This window comes from Drosophila takahashii, chromosome X (genome assembly GCF_030179915.1).
Source record: "Drosophila takahashii strain IR98-3 E-12201 chromosome X, DtakHiC1v2, whole genome shotgun sequence".
In the NCBI taxonomy this organism is placed as follows: Eukaryota; Metazoa; Arthropoda; class Insecta; order Diptera; family Drosophilidae; genus Drosophila; species Drosophila takahashii.
The window spans coordinates 9,088,803-9,100,811 of NC_091683.1; the positions used below are offsets into that span (position 1 = coordinate 9,088,803).

The 12,009-nt window shown below is 48.6% G+C and overlaps 3 protein-coding genes across 3 annotated transcripts; 1 reads left to right on the forward strand and 2 right to left on the reverse strand.

Moving 5' to 3' along the window:
* Positions 1–137: 137 nt before the first annotated feature.
* LOC108068073 (26S proteasome non-ATPase regulatory subunit 5) lies at positions 138–1,963 on the reverse strand. The gene is made up of 2 exons (XM_044393908.2): positions 812–1,963; positions 138–756 (listed from the first exon to the last, which is right to left on the reverse strand). Exons 1-2 carry the CDS (start codon positions 1,954–1,956, stop codon positions 393–395), a joined length of 1,509 nt encoding a protein of 502 aa, XP_044249843.1. The 5' UTR covers positions 1,957–1,963; the 3' UTR covers positions 138–392.
* A 5,761-nt stretch (positions 1,964–7,724) lies between these two features.
* Positions 7,725–9,720, forward strand: Bap60 (Brahma-associated protein 60). The gene is made up of 3 exons (XM_017157460.3): positions 7,725–7,953; positions 8,021–9,328; positions 9,384–9,720. The coding sequence occupies exons 1-3, from the start codon at positions 7,846–7,848 to the stop codon at positions 9,537–9,539; spliced, it is 1,572 nt and encodes a 523-aa protein (XP_017012949.2). The 5' UTR covers positions 7,725–7,845; the 3' UTR covers positions 9,540–9,720.
* Positions 9,721–9,747: 27 nt separating this feature from the next.
* Positions 9,748–11,936, reverse strand: LOC108068066 (lipid scramblase CLPTM1L). Its single transcript, XM_017157459.3, has 2 exons — positions 10,924–11,936; positions 9,748–10,871 (listed from the first exon to the last, which is right to left on the reverse strand). Exons 1-2 carry the CDS (start codon positions 11,815–11,817, stop codon positions 10,098–10,100), a joined length of 1,668 nt encoding a protein of 555 aa, XP_017012948.2. The 5' UTR covers positions 11,818–11,936; the 3' UTR covers positions 9,748–10,097.
* Positions 11,937–12,009: the final 73 nt, after the last annotated feature.

Consider the following 12,009-nt stretch of genomic DNA (forward strand, 5'->3'; position numbering starts at 1 on the left):
GCACGAGATCAACAGACTTACATACAAAACGGGGCAATGGGGTGGGTGGCTTGGGCATTGGACTCTTCCAAGTAATCGGAGCCTTAAGCTATTGGTTCAATTCGTACTTGTTGGTACTTCGCATCATTTATCACAAGTTTCTTCATTTAATATCTTTTATTTCTCACCCCCCAAAGATATTTTACCAATCGTTTTTAAGGCAAACCTCTTACAATTGTCCAAAGTACATGTATATCCCCATCAATTCGACCTGCCCCGCGGGGCTTTGTTACATGTGATCTAATAGTTAAATCTTATTGTAATTCTATAAATACATATTCAGATGTTAGTTGAACCCTTTCGCTGTACACTTGATTTATAATCGGCGGTAAAAGGCGGTAAATGCTTGGCACTTAGCTTTGCCCCTCGGTGGCTATGTTAACGTCCGCCTGGATGTGGTAGGGACCCTCGTTCACGTAGGCCGCGAAGCGCACGGTTTCGGTGGGCGAGAACTCGGCGCTGGCGGCCAGCATCTCCATGATCTCCCACTTGAGGTACTTGACGTCCTTGTGCAGATCCTTCTGGCGCGACAGCAGGAACTCCACAGCGCCGCCGGTGTTCTTCAGGGCCACAATGCCCCAGTTGTACTTGCAGATGGACTTCAGGAGACCCAAAGCGGCCAACTGGAGGTCGGGGAACGGCGTGTTGATCAGCTCCATGATGGCATTGGCCTGTGCTCCGCCGGCGAAGCTTTCGTACCAGGTTTTTAGGATGGAACTGGAAGGAAAGGGAATCATCAGCAAGATGTATACACTAAAGAGGGCGAACTTACTTAATCTCCTTGGTGGGCGGTGTTTCCACCGCATAAACAACATCCAGCGAGTTGAGCAGGCGCTCTTTAAGCGGCGCCGATAGCTTCTTTGTGTACGAGCCGTACTTCTTGAACGACTCCTCCATGGCCGTGTTAAAGTTCAAGTGCAGCAGCACCTTTCCCTGCGGCGTGCTGGCCAAATTGGCCAGCGTGTCCATGGCTGTGGGCAGAATGGTCTCGTCCTCCGACTGCAGCTGCTGGAACAGGCAGGCCAGCATGTGCGGATAGCCCGCGATGATCTTCTGCGGCTGGACGGCGGCAATCTTGCCGAAGAACTTCATGATGCTGGGTATGAGCAGGGCGTCCAGGGGATTCTCCTCGATGCGCTGCACCCGGCCGCTGATCACATCGAAGACGCGACGTCGCTCCATGTAGGAGAGGCCGTGGTTCTGCTCGGCCAGCGGCACCAGGAGCTCCATTACGCTGGCTTGCAGCAGCACATCGTCGTTGTCCAGCTCGCTGAGTGCCGCGTCCAAAATGAACTCGACGGCGCTCAGGGAAGCGGCACTGCTTTTGGCCAGGGCCACGGCCAGTTCGTAGGCGCGACAGCGCACGATCTCGTCCTGCTGCAGCAGCTGCACCAGCTTGGCCTGCACGTCGGCGTCGCCGAGTCGCTGGACGAGCAGAATGGAGAGGATATTGATGGCCAGCGAGCTGGCCTCCGTCTGCGGCTGCCTCAGCTCGTCCAGGATGTGGAGGATCAGCTCGTTGTTGGGCAGCGGGCGCACCTGGCCGGCGTTCAGCTGGCGGCGCAGCTCCCTGAGCACGCTGGCCAGGATTAGGGAGCGCAGGGCGGGATTCGGGTGGCCTAAGCCGCGACCCAGCAGCCTGGGCAGCTGCTCGTCGGAGGTGTCCAGCGGCAGCTGGTCGAGGCAGTGGCCCAGCAGCTCCAGGGCCACGTCCACAGAGGGATCCTTGCCAGTAGACGCATCCACGGCGGGATTGGCGCAGTCGTACAATTCCGCCGCCGACAAAAGGCGACCGATGAGTTGGCGCGGCAGGGCCGCCTCCTTGCCGATCGCCGTGTTCATCCTGGTCAGGGCCTCCAGGCGTTGCGGCTGCGATTCCAGAGCCTTCAGATTGGCCACCCACCAACTCTCCTCCATTTCTTGGGCTTCTTTTCGGAATTAACTCGGCAAACTCGGTTTTTTTTTTTTTTTTTTTTGTGGTTTAAGTTTCCACGACACCCTTGAATGCCGTGGGATTATTTGGCCACCCTCGTAAACGTGGAAATTGCCAAGTTGTATGGTTTAGGAAATTTGGTTTAAGGCCTGTTAATTATAAGTTTACTTTAATTTCTTCCAGAAAATTAATTATGTGTTGGTAAGCGTCTATATTTTCGTGTTTTAGGAACTGGTATACGTCTTGGTATTTTTCCAGGGATGGAAAGCGATGTCTGGCAGTGTTGTATTTGGAACAGCTGAAAATGATGTGTGAAGCGTTGTCGAAAACATCGCAACTGTCACATCTGTTGTTATTTACTACGTGCATTTTGTGAAGCGTATAATTGTCAAATGCGTTGCCGCTAAGTAATCTATTAATTATTTTAATACTGTTTGGTTTTAGCTTGGAGCCTTGGTTGGTGAACCATGGTTTGTTTAGTGTTGTAGGGAAGAGTTCGCAGTAACCCCGCTGTTTTTCCGCAGCAAAGTTGGCGTAGTCCTTCTCCCAGTCGTCCTGTATTAGCCGGTGAATTTCGGCAGTGGCATCTTTTATACTCCATCCTAGTGCTGTGAAAGTTCCTTGGGAGGGGGCATTCTTGGCGGCCTGGTCCACGATTTCATTTTGCGGAATTCCGGTGTGACTGGGTATGTGGTGAATTTCTACTAGACTCAGTTTCTCATTATTGGCAATTTTCTTTTTAATATTGTAGGTTAAAAAGTTGTTATGACTGGCTTTTTGTAATGCTATCGCGCTATTCCTGCTGTCGGTTAGGATGGCTACTCGAGGTATGCCCACCGAGATGACATGGTTGACCGCTTTGTCTATCGCTAGCAGTTCGGCTGACAGAGAGGACAGAATCTTGTTTGTGTAACAACTTTCTAAATGTTTGGAACTGTCTATTAAAAAGGCTGCGCTTGAATGATTTTGAGTAACGGATCCGTCTGTGAAGACAATCTCAAAGCCCCTGCTCCTAAGGTCTACCATTTTTTCCTTAAATATTTGCATAATGCTTGTTAGGTCTATATCACTTTTAGTTTTGGCTGTTCCCTTAAAGAAGTCTAAATCTACCCTTATTTTGCTAGTGCGGATTGGCTCCGGATCACAGATTTTGACCTGGTCTATTATGTGTTTATAGTCCTTGTACGACTTTGCGTAGCTGGTGTTCAGATCGCTATTGGAGAGTAGGATTTCTTTGGCAGGTAACTCGTGTGCAAATACCTTGATCAGCTCTTTAGCTGTTTGAAATCGAATCCTATACTCCGGTGGAAGCTCAGCCGCCATGTGGTATATGATGGGGACTGGAGTGCATTTAATGAGACCTAGTACACGCCTAAGGTTAAGGTTGGTATGCGTTTTAATTTTGTCTGTGGCTGTTTTGGACAATTTGCTAAATGACGAGCATGCATACTCCAGCTTACTTCTCACAAACGCTTTATGTAAGAGAAGACCTTTACTAGGGTTAATTCCAAAGGTGCAACCACTGAGCAACTTTAAGAAGGCACAAGTTTTGTTTGCTGAAGAGACCGCGCGCTCGATATGGGCGCAAGGTGAGTTATTTGCGGCTACGATTCTTCCTAAATATTTAATCTGTTCTACGTCCCTAATTGGTGTGCCATTGTGCAGAACTTCAAGCGGTTGCCTACGCAAATTAAAGTGAATTACCTTGGATTTGGTAGGGTTGAAGGATAGATTTAAGTCACTGCATTCAATTTCAAATTCTGAGATCTTTTCTAACAGCTTATCTCTGGCTCCTGCGAAGGTGGGATCAAAGCATACCAGAAAGAAATCATCCGCATACTGGAACAGCTCACAGTTTTGGTCGTTCAGGGAGTGCAGTTCAGCCGTGTACAGGTTGAAAAGAGTTGGGCTAAGGCAACTACCCTGAGAGACCCCCCTGTTGAGCTCCAGACGACATCCGCCCTTCACCAAAATTCGCTTTCGAAGAAAGTCAGTTACCCAAGTGATTTGATGGAGGTTGAAGCCGAGACTTGTGAGTCTGTTTTCCAGGATGCCTATATCCACGCAGTCAAAAGCCTTTTGGAGGTCAAGGCACGCTGCTACCACCTGAAAGCCCTCAGCCTTTAGAGATTGTATTTTGTTTATAAGGTCATTTATGCATAGTGTTGTGGACCTGTATTTTCGAAAAGCATAAGATCTATCAGGTAGCAGCCTGTTTGCCGAAATGTGTTGGTCAAATTGAAGTTTTATGAGCCCCTCTAATACCTTGAATAGGACGCTTAATAAACATATAGGTCTGTAATTGGCTAATTTGGTTGCGTCTGAGTTTCTCTTTGGGATTGGCACTACTTTTATTTCTCTCCAGCATTCTGGGATTTGGCCGGAAAGCCATATAGAATTTAAGAGATTGAACAATTCCGTTTTCTTTGCCTGAGATAGTGCTTGTATCATTCGATATGAAATTTTATCCAGTCCTTTTGCAGAGTCTGGTTTTCTGGAGGCCAAAAATTCTGAAAAGTCGGCGATTTCAAAGGAATTTCGAGTATAGAGCTGCAAAGTATCTGGATCCCTGATAGGACCGCTTGTAACTTCTCTGGTGGACGGGGTATCTTGGATAATTTGCAGGAATTGCTCATCTTCTTCTTCTGACCATGAGTTGCCCGTTCGTTTTATCTGCTTGTATTTTTTCAAGTTTTTGATACTTTTCCAGATGGATGGACTTTCTGAAATTTCCTCTACAAAGGCTTGGAAGTTAGACCTTCTCTTGTTTCGGATATAGTCTTGGAGGGTCTTTTCTGCAGTTAGTGTTTTACGGGCGTCTTCGAATTTTTTGGTAAGGTAAAACTTCTGCCTAGCAGCATTTCTAAGCCGATATAACTTTTCCCCTTCTTGACACCACCATTTTTTCGGTTCGTATTTGTTTCTTTCAGTGATTTTGATTGTATTTGCCTTGGTAATGGCTTCTAATGAATTGTTAATAGTTTCTAGGCTGGTAAAGTTAACTCCTTCAAAGGCAATAGCCACTTTATTGTCTAGTATTTTGTATGAGTTTGTGTTTGTACTTATGTTGTTAATAATAATTTCTATCGGAAAATGGTTGCTGTTGGTAATTTTGCATCTGGAGGAACTCCATGAAATGTCAAGATCTCTCGTGTTAGAGAACGTGAGGTCGAGGACTGAGAATTGTGCAGGGCTGACTGAGAAAGTTGGGGAGCCGTCGTTAAGGCATACAAAGCCTGCGTCTAGAGCAGCTCGTTCGACTGTGTGGCCCTTTTGATCGCTACTTGTGCTACCCCATGTTATTGATTTCGAGTTAAAGTCTCCACCGATTATGGTCGGGTTATTTAGAGATGCAGCGTAGTTAAATAGATTTCTAATGCCCTGTTTCAGATTTTGAACTGTGGTTGAGGGGGGAATATATAAACCAAAGATGTTAATATTTTTCTTAAGATTTAGTGTCTGTATTCCTAAATTTTCTATATTATCTACAGATTTTAGAATTCTAAACTTTATGTTGCATCGTATATAAACACCAACTCCACCATAGCCATCCTCCCTGGGTTTTCCAAAAAAATGGTACTCTGGAATGCTGCAGTCGCTGTTATCCTTAACCCAGATTTCAGAAAGAACCGCTATGTCGATATTGTTGTTTATGAGATGCATGCTTAAGAGATGTTTGTTGTTTAAGTTATTCAAGCTTTGTATGTTTAGTTGTAGAATTTTCATTGTGATGGTATCGGCTGAGAGAGAGATTCAATGGTGTTCGAAATCTGTTGTGCATCTATATCTGCGTTACTTTGGTTTATAAAGTCCCTAATCTCCCCTAGAAAGTGTAATATTGACTCGTTTGTTGTGGAATTATTGTTGTTAATGGTAATGAATTCTGAGATTTTTTTCCCCAGTGTATTTAATTTGTCTATGGCTAGATTCTGGTGCGTTTGTGAGATATTATATGAGCTATTACCCTGCCTTTTGTTTCCCTTCGCTATGTTGGCATATGAATTAATGGAATGAATCGATTTTGCTGATTCCGCTGAGCTGTTAAGTGTACTATTTGCTTGTTGGCTTTCCCAACACGGTGAGGGAAAGGACCTATGGTCCTCTAACACCGGAGCCTCCCTAGAGAATAGAGATGGATACTTTTTGCGCACCTCCTGGATGGTTAAGTTTTCCAAGACCTTTGTTTTTTGAATAGCATACGCTTTTTTTCTGGCCGGACATGTGTGGGAGGTAGCTACGTGTCCCTGTTTGCAATTGGCGCATTCTATTTTGGAACATATAACTTCTACTCCGTGTTCTAGCCCGCAATTAAAGCACTTGTTTTTACCTTTGCAGTGCTTGGCAGTGTGACCAAACCTAAAACATCGGTAACATTGTGTAAAGTAAATGTACGGCTGAACTTCCACCTTAGCATATAAAAACTTAATCTCTTTTGGGAGTAGTTGTCCTTTAAAATTAATTATTACTCTTCCTGTTGGAACAAGTTCCTTCTTGTTATTTTTATCTTTTCTCATTACTCTGTTTATATCCACAATGGGAATGTCTGATTTTATGTTATGTGTTATTTCTTCTATCGAAAGGTGCATAGGGACGTTAAATATGATGCCTGCTTTACTAATGAAGTGTTTAAAAATTAAGGCGATATATCCTTCCTTAGCTAAATTGGCGTTGTTGGCCAACTCATTTGCCCTATCAGCCGAGCTGCACTTGACTTTGCATCGTCCATAGCCAACCTTGGCGACCTCCTCTATCCCGCCAAAATTCAGCTTGCTTAGGCAAGCAGATAGCTGGAATTGGTTTATAGCCTTTCTTTCGGCTGAATCGCTTAATTTGTCTATGCAGACAATGAAAGGTCCCTTATCTTCACAATCATATTTATTTTGCGTATTATTATTAAAATTCTTTTCACTCACAGTCTTTTGATTCGGTTTCACTTGCATTTTACCGTTGGTTGGTTGTTTGGGTGTTTCCTTCTTCTTCTCCTCCTTTATTTTCTGTTCTTTTATTCCTTTGCTTCTTGTCGAGATAGTTGATGCTGCGTAAGTTTTTGGTTTCGGGATCGTACCACTCGGTGGCAGCTTTCCCTTTCCGTTTGAACTCATTTTTGGACTTTCCACGAAAACTGTTGTTTCCGGGAATCCCAGAAGTTCTGAGAAATTTTACACGATCGGGGTTTTGGCGGCAAAAATGGCTTCCAATGACAGTAGTACCGTACAACCTTCTCGTCTGGCGGCTGAACGTGGAATCCCTTTGATACCTTGTTTTTTAAATATTTGTTTTAAATTGTGCAAAAACTCTTTTCAGCAAACTCGGTTTGAAAATGACAATTGTGTTTTGGGCTGTGTTAGAGGTGGGAGAACTTTGATGTCGGTGCTATCGATGTTTTCAAATCGTTCGGTCTTATCGATAGTACTACTTTAAAAATATTTAATTACTTTAATTTATTTTTAGTGTATAGAACAATCCACTTGCTTACTTTTACCTTTTACCAGGAACGAGTTCATGTTTATTTCTTCAGGAAATTGTGTTTTTGGAACTACTTTTAAAACAGTTCAAATATGTTGTATGATTTAATAGAAATTTTGCGTTGCTTTAATAGCTTGGCAACTTAATATTTTATTTTTTACAATAGTTAATTAGTTAGCTTGTTACTACACAATAAACAAAATAAAAAAAGTTAATGCAGCCCTGCCAGACGTTGCTCGAACTATCGCTTACCCGCCCACCTCTAGCGCTAGTGCAGCCCTGTTTTGACGCCATTTTACAGGCGAAATTGTGTGTGTGACGCGTTGTTGTATTGAAACAAAAAGCGCTGAAAATCCATTTTCCGCGAGTGTTAAAGGGCGGAAAAGCGAAAGGAGCGACTAGAGAAGATGTCGCAACGCTTCGCACCTGGCCAAGCGCCGGTGCAATCGCGCTACCAGCCACCGCCGCCGGCGCCCGGCATGCGTCCCTATCCGCCGCCAGGCGCCACTTTTCCGGTGAGTTTTTCCCGTAATTTCGCTTTTCCTGATCTCTAAATGATCCTGGATTTTCCTCCCCATATAGCCCCGTGGTTTTCCCCTGCACCCGAACACCACGCAACCGGTGCCGGGCACAGCGAACGTGGCCGGAGTGCCGGGCGGAGTTCCCGGTGTGCCCGGCGTTCCGGGGCCTTCGCTTCTGCAGCGCGCCGCCCAGCAGCCGGCCTTCCAGAGCGGCCTGCGCGGCACGGGCGCCGCCGGCGGTGGCGTGGGCTCCGGCGGAGGCAGCAAGCGGTCCAACGAGTCGCGCAGCCTGGGCGGCGGCGGCGGTGGAGGCGGCGGCGGCGGCGGGAAGGGCGACTTCGTGAGCGCCAAGAAGAAAAAGAAGCTGGCGGACAAGATACTGCCGCAGAAGGTGCGCGATCTGGTGCCCGAGTCGCAGGCGTACATGGATCTGCTGACGTTCGAGCGGAAGCTGGACGCCACCATCATGCGCAAGCGCCTGGACATCCAGGAGGCGCTCAAGCGACCGATGAAGCAGAAGCGCAAGCTGCGCATCTTCATCTCGAACACATTCTATCCCAGCAAGGAGCCGACCAACGATGGCGAGGAGGGCGCCGTCGCCTCGTGGGAGCTGCGCGTGGAGGGACGGCTCCTGGAGGATGGGAAGGGCGATCCCAATACAAAGATCAAGCGCAAGTTCTCGTCGTTCTTCAAGTCGCTGGTCATCGAGCTGGACAAGGAGCTGTACGGGCCGGACAACCATCTGGTCGAGTGGCATCGCACCCACACCACCCAGGAGACGGACGGGTTCCAGGTGAAGCGGCCGGGCGACCGCAATGTGCGCTGCACCATCCTCCTGCTGCTCGACTACCAGCCGCTGCAGTTCAAGCTGGATCCGCGCCTAGCGCGCCTGCTGGGCGTGCACACGCAGACGCGGCCGGTGATTATCTCCGCCCTGTGGCAGTACATCAAGACGCACAAGCTGCAGGATGCCCACGAGCGGGAGTACATCAATTGCGACAAGTATCTGGAGCAGATATTCAGCTGCCAGCGCATGAAGTTCGCCGAGATACCGCAACGCCTCAATCCGCTGCTCCATCCGCCAGATCCGATTGTAATCAATCACTTTATCGAGAGCGGTGCGGAGAACAAGCAGACCGCCTGCTATGACATCGATGTGGAGGTCGATGACACGCTCAAGAACCAGATGAACAGCTTCCTGATGAGCACCGCCAGCCAGCAGGAGATCCAGGGGCTGGACACGAAGATCCACGAGACGGTGGACACCATTAACCAGATGAAGACGAACAGGGAGTTCTTCCTGAGCTTCGCCAAGGATCCGCAGATGTTTATCCACCGCTGGATCATCAGTCAGACGAGGGATTTGAAGGTGGGTCGAGTGATCTTTGATCTTAACTATCTACTAACGATAACTATCCTTTTAGCTCATGACCGATGTGGTGGGCAATCCGGAGGAGGAGCGCCGCGCCGAGTTCTACTACCAGCCGTGGACGCACGAGGCCGTTTCGCGCTACTTCTTCACCAAGGTCAACCAGAAGCGGGCCGAGCTGGAGCAGGCGCTGGGCATCCGCAACGGCTAGAAGGAGCCAGCAGTCAACTCGTGGAAGCGGCAAACTCTTTTTCCTTCGCCAGTTTAGTTTAAGCTTAAAATACATCCCTTTTTTCGTCGTCCCCAAGAAATACACACGCATCCAGCACAAATATTGGACTTAACAGTAGGCTAATAAAGTGGCATACGCATATAAAAAGCAAAATTACAAACTAGATTTGTTTGCATTTTCTAAAATATGTGATTTTATTCAGTTCTATTTGTAGGCAGTCATATAAAATGTGATTTTCTGCTTCTTTTCTTGCTGTTAACTGATTCGGTTGCTAGAACTCGCTTTCATCTACGTTGGGATACAGGGTTAGTACTTTAAATTGACCAATTAACCAGTCTTTACAAGTAGTTTTCTAATTTACACTGTTTAAATAGGAGACTATAGTTTTAAAATCCTATAAAATGCATTTGTCGGCTGGGTTCCACTATATTTCGGCTATTGGGTAACCATTTAAGTCTACGACATGGGGTTAATATCACTACTGAACTAAAGACGGAGTCGGATTGAATGGAATGTGCAATATTGCATTGCTCAAAATCAATTGCGCTTCTTGCGCGTGGCCGCCGTGGAGTTGGAGGAGCTGGAAGAGCTCTCCGGGGCCTCGCCAATGGCCATCCCCGTATCCAGACGACTCTTATCCACTGGGTAAAGCCACCGCTGGTACAGGTAAATAATAAACACAATGTCGTCGCGCAGACAGGCCACCCGATGGGCCGTCGGCATGGTGATGATGAAGGCGAAGAAGTCGTCGATGAACGTATTAAATGCCTTGTACATGAAGGCGCGCCAAGGCAGCGCGGCCACCGATTTGAGTTTGTAGTTAACAAACAGCTGCGGCAGCATGAAGAGGAACCCAAAGGCGTAGACGCCATTGACCAGCGAGTTGAGGGTCCACGAGTACCAGGATCGATGCGGTTGATACAGCAGCGAGTAGACCGCTCCGCCCAGGCAAAGTGGATACAGGAGATAGCTAAGATACCGCATGCCCTGCCGATCGAACTGATCCGTCTTCTGCTCCTCCTCCTCCGCCGCCGTCTGCCGGCGATCCGCCTGCTCCAACTTGCGACGAATCATCCCACTGAAGCTGAGCTCCAGGCGCAGGATCTTCTTGCACTTCCACAGCTCAATCAGCGCGCCCAGGCCCACGGGCACTAGCACCAGATACGAGGTGTTCTCGTCGAGGAGGTACAGGAAGATGACGATCTGCGAGAAGGCCCGCCACATGGTGGTGCGGCTGGAGAGGCCCTCGTACGACTGCTTGCGCCGCCAGAAGGCCACGTCATTCTTGAAGCTCAGGAAGTCGAAGAGCATCTGTAAGTTACTCATTAGTTGCTAATCCCTGATATATTATTAACCCACTCACATGGATACTCGAGACGAAGATGGTGCCGCACAGCAGGTAGACATTGGTGTCCGAGAAGATGCCCTTCACCTCGTCAATGTCCTTGGTGGCGAAGCCAATGGTGAGCAGCGCCTGGGTGGCGTGCTCCATGAGCAGCATCAGCCGCAGCTTGCCCACGCCGACCGGTTTGTAGTGGAAGCTGAAGGTGAACTCGGTGGTGTTGCGGGTCACCTGGACGAGGTCCTTGAGCCGCGTGTTGAAGGTGTCCGTCTGCAGGATGGGCAGGATCTGCTGCATGCGGTTGACCCGGATCAGTGGCGCCATTTCCGGCGGAACATCCGCTTGCGAGACGGAAAAGAGATCGGTGAGCAGGGTTACGTAGATATTCGAGCGGATGTGGGTGCTGGGACGTCCCGAGGGGGCTCCTCCCTTCTTCTGGACAGCAGGAGCAGCTGCAGCAGCTCCTTTATCCGAATCCCCGAGGAGATTAAACGCCTCCGCCCGCGGAACCATGTAGTCCGTGAGACTCATTGTGTGCACAACGGTGGGTCCATCGCGGCGCAGGCTGCGCCACTCCAAAGGCTCGCCCTCCAGGGCCACCACCACATGGAAGTACAGCGAGCCATTGCGCCGCGTCTTGAGCGGCACATCCAACTGGAAGTCGTGCTCGAAGCCCTGGTGGTAGTCGAAGCTCTTGGCCTTGTAGAGATCCCGCACCTCGGAGGCAATCGGGCTGCGGCTGAGGGAGGAGAAGAGCGCCAGCTGGAGGCGCGGCCGGTCGGCCAGGAAGGATTGGTAGCAGGGAGTACCGCTGCACTGCAGCGTGGTGAAGAGCTGCGACATCTGGTAGATCGAGTGGCTGATGTAGGCCAGGAAGGCCACGCCCAGCAGCGTCGAGATCGAGGGCAGGGCCATCTCCTCCGGTTTTCCGCTTTTCCGGCGAATTAGGGGGGTGGCAGTGGGCGGTGGGCGGCCGAAATCGGGGGAAACTAAACTAAAGAATTTCCCAGCAGCGTTGCCAGATGGTGGAATACGATTTTTTAAATGGCCACTGCCCCTGGTGGTTGTCCCGGCTAAATTGTTGGTATCTCTGGTCACACTAAATCG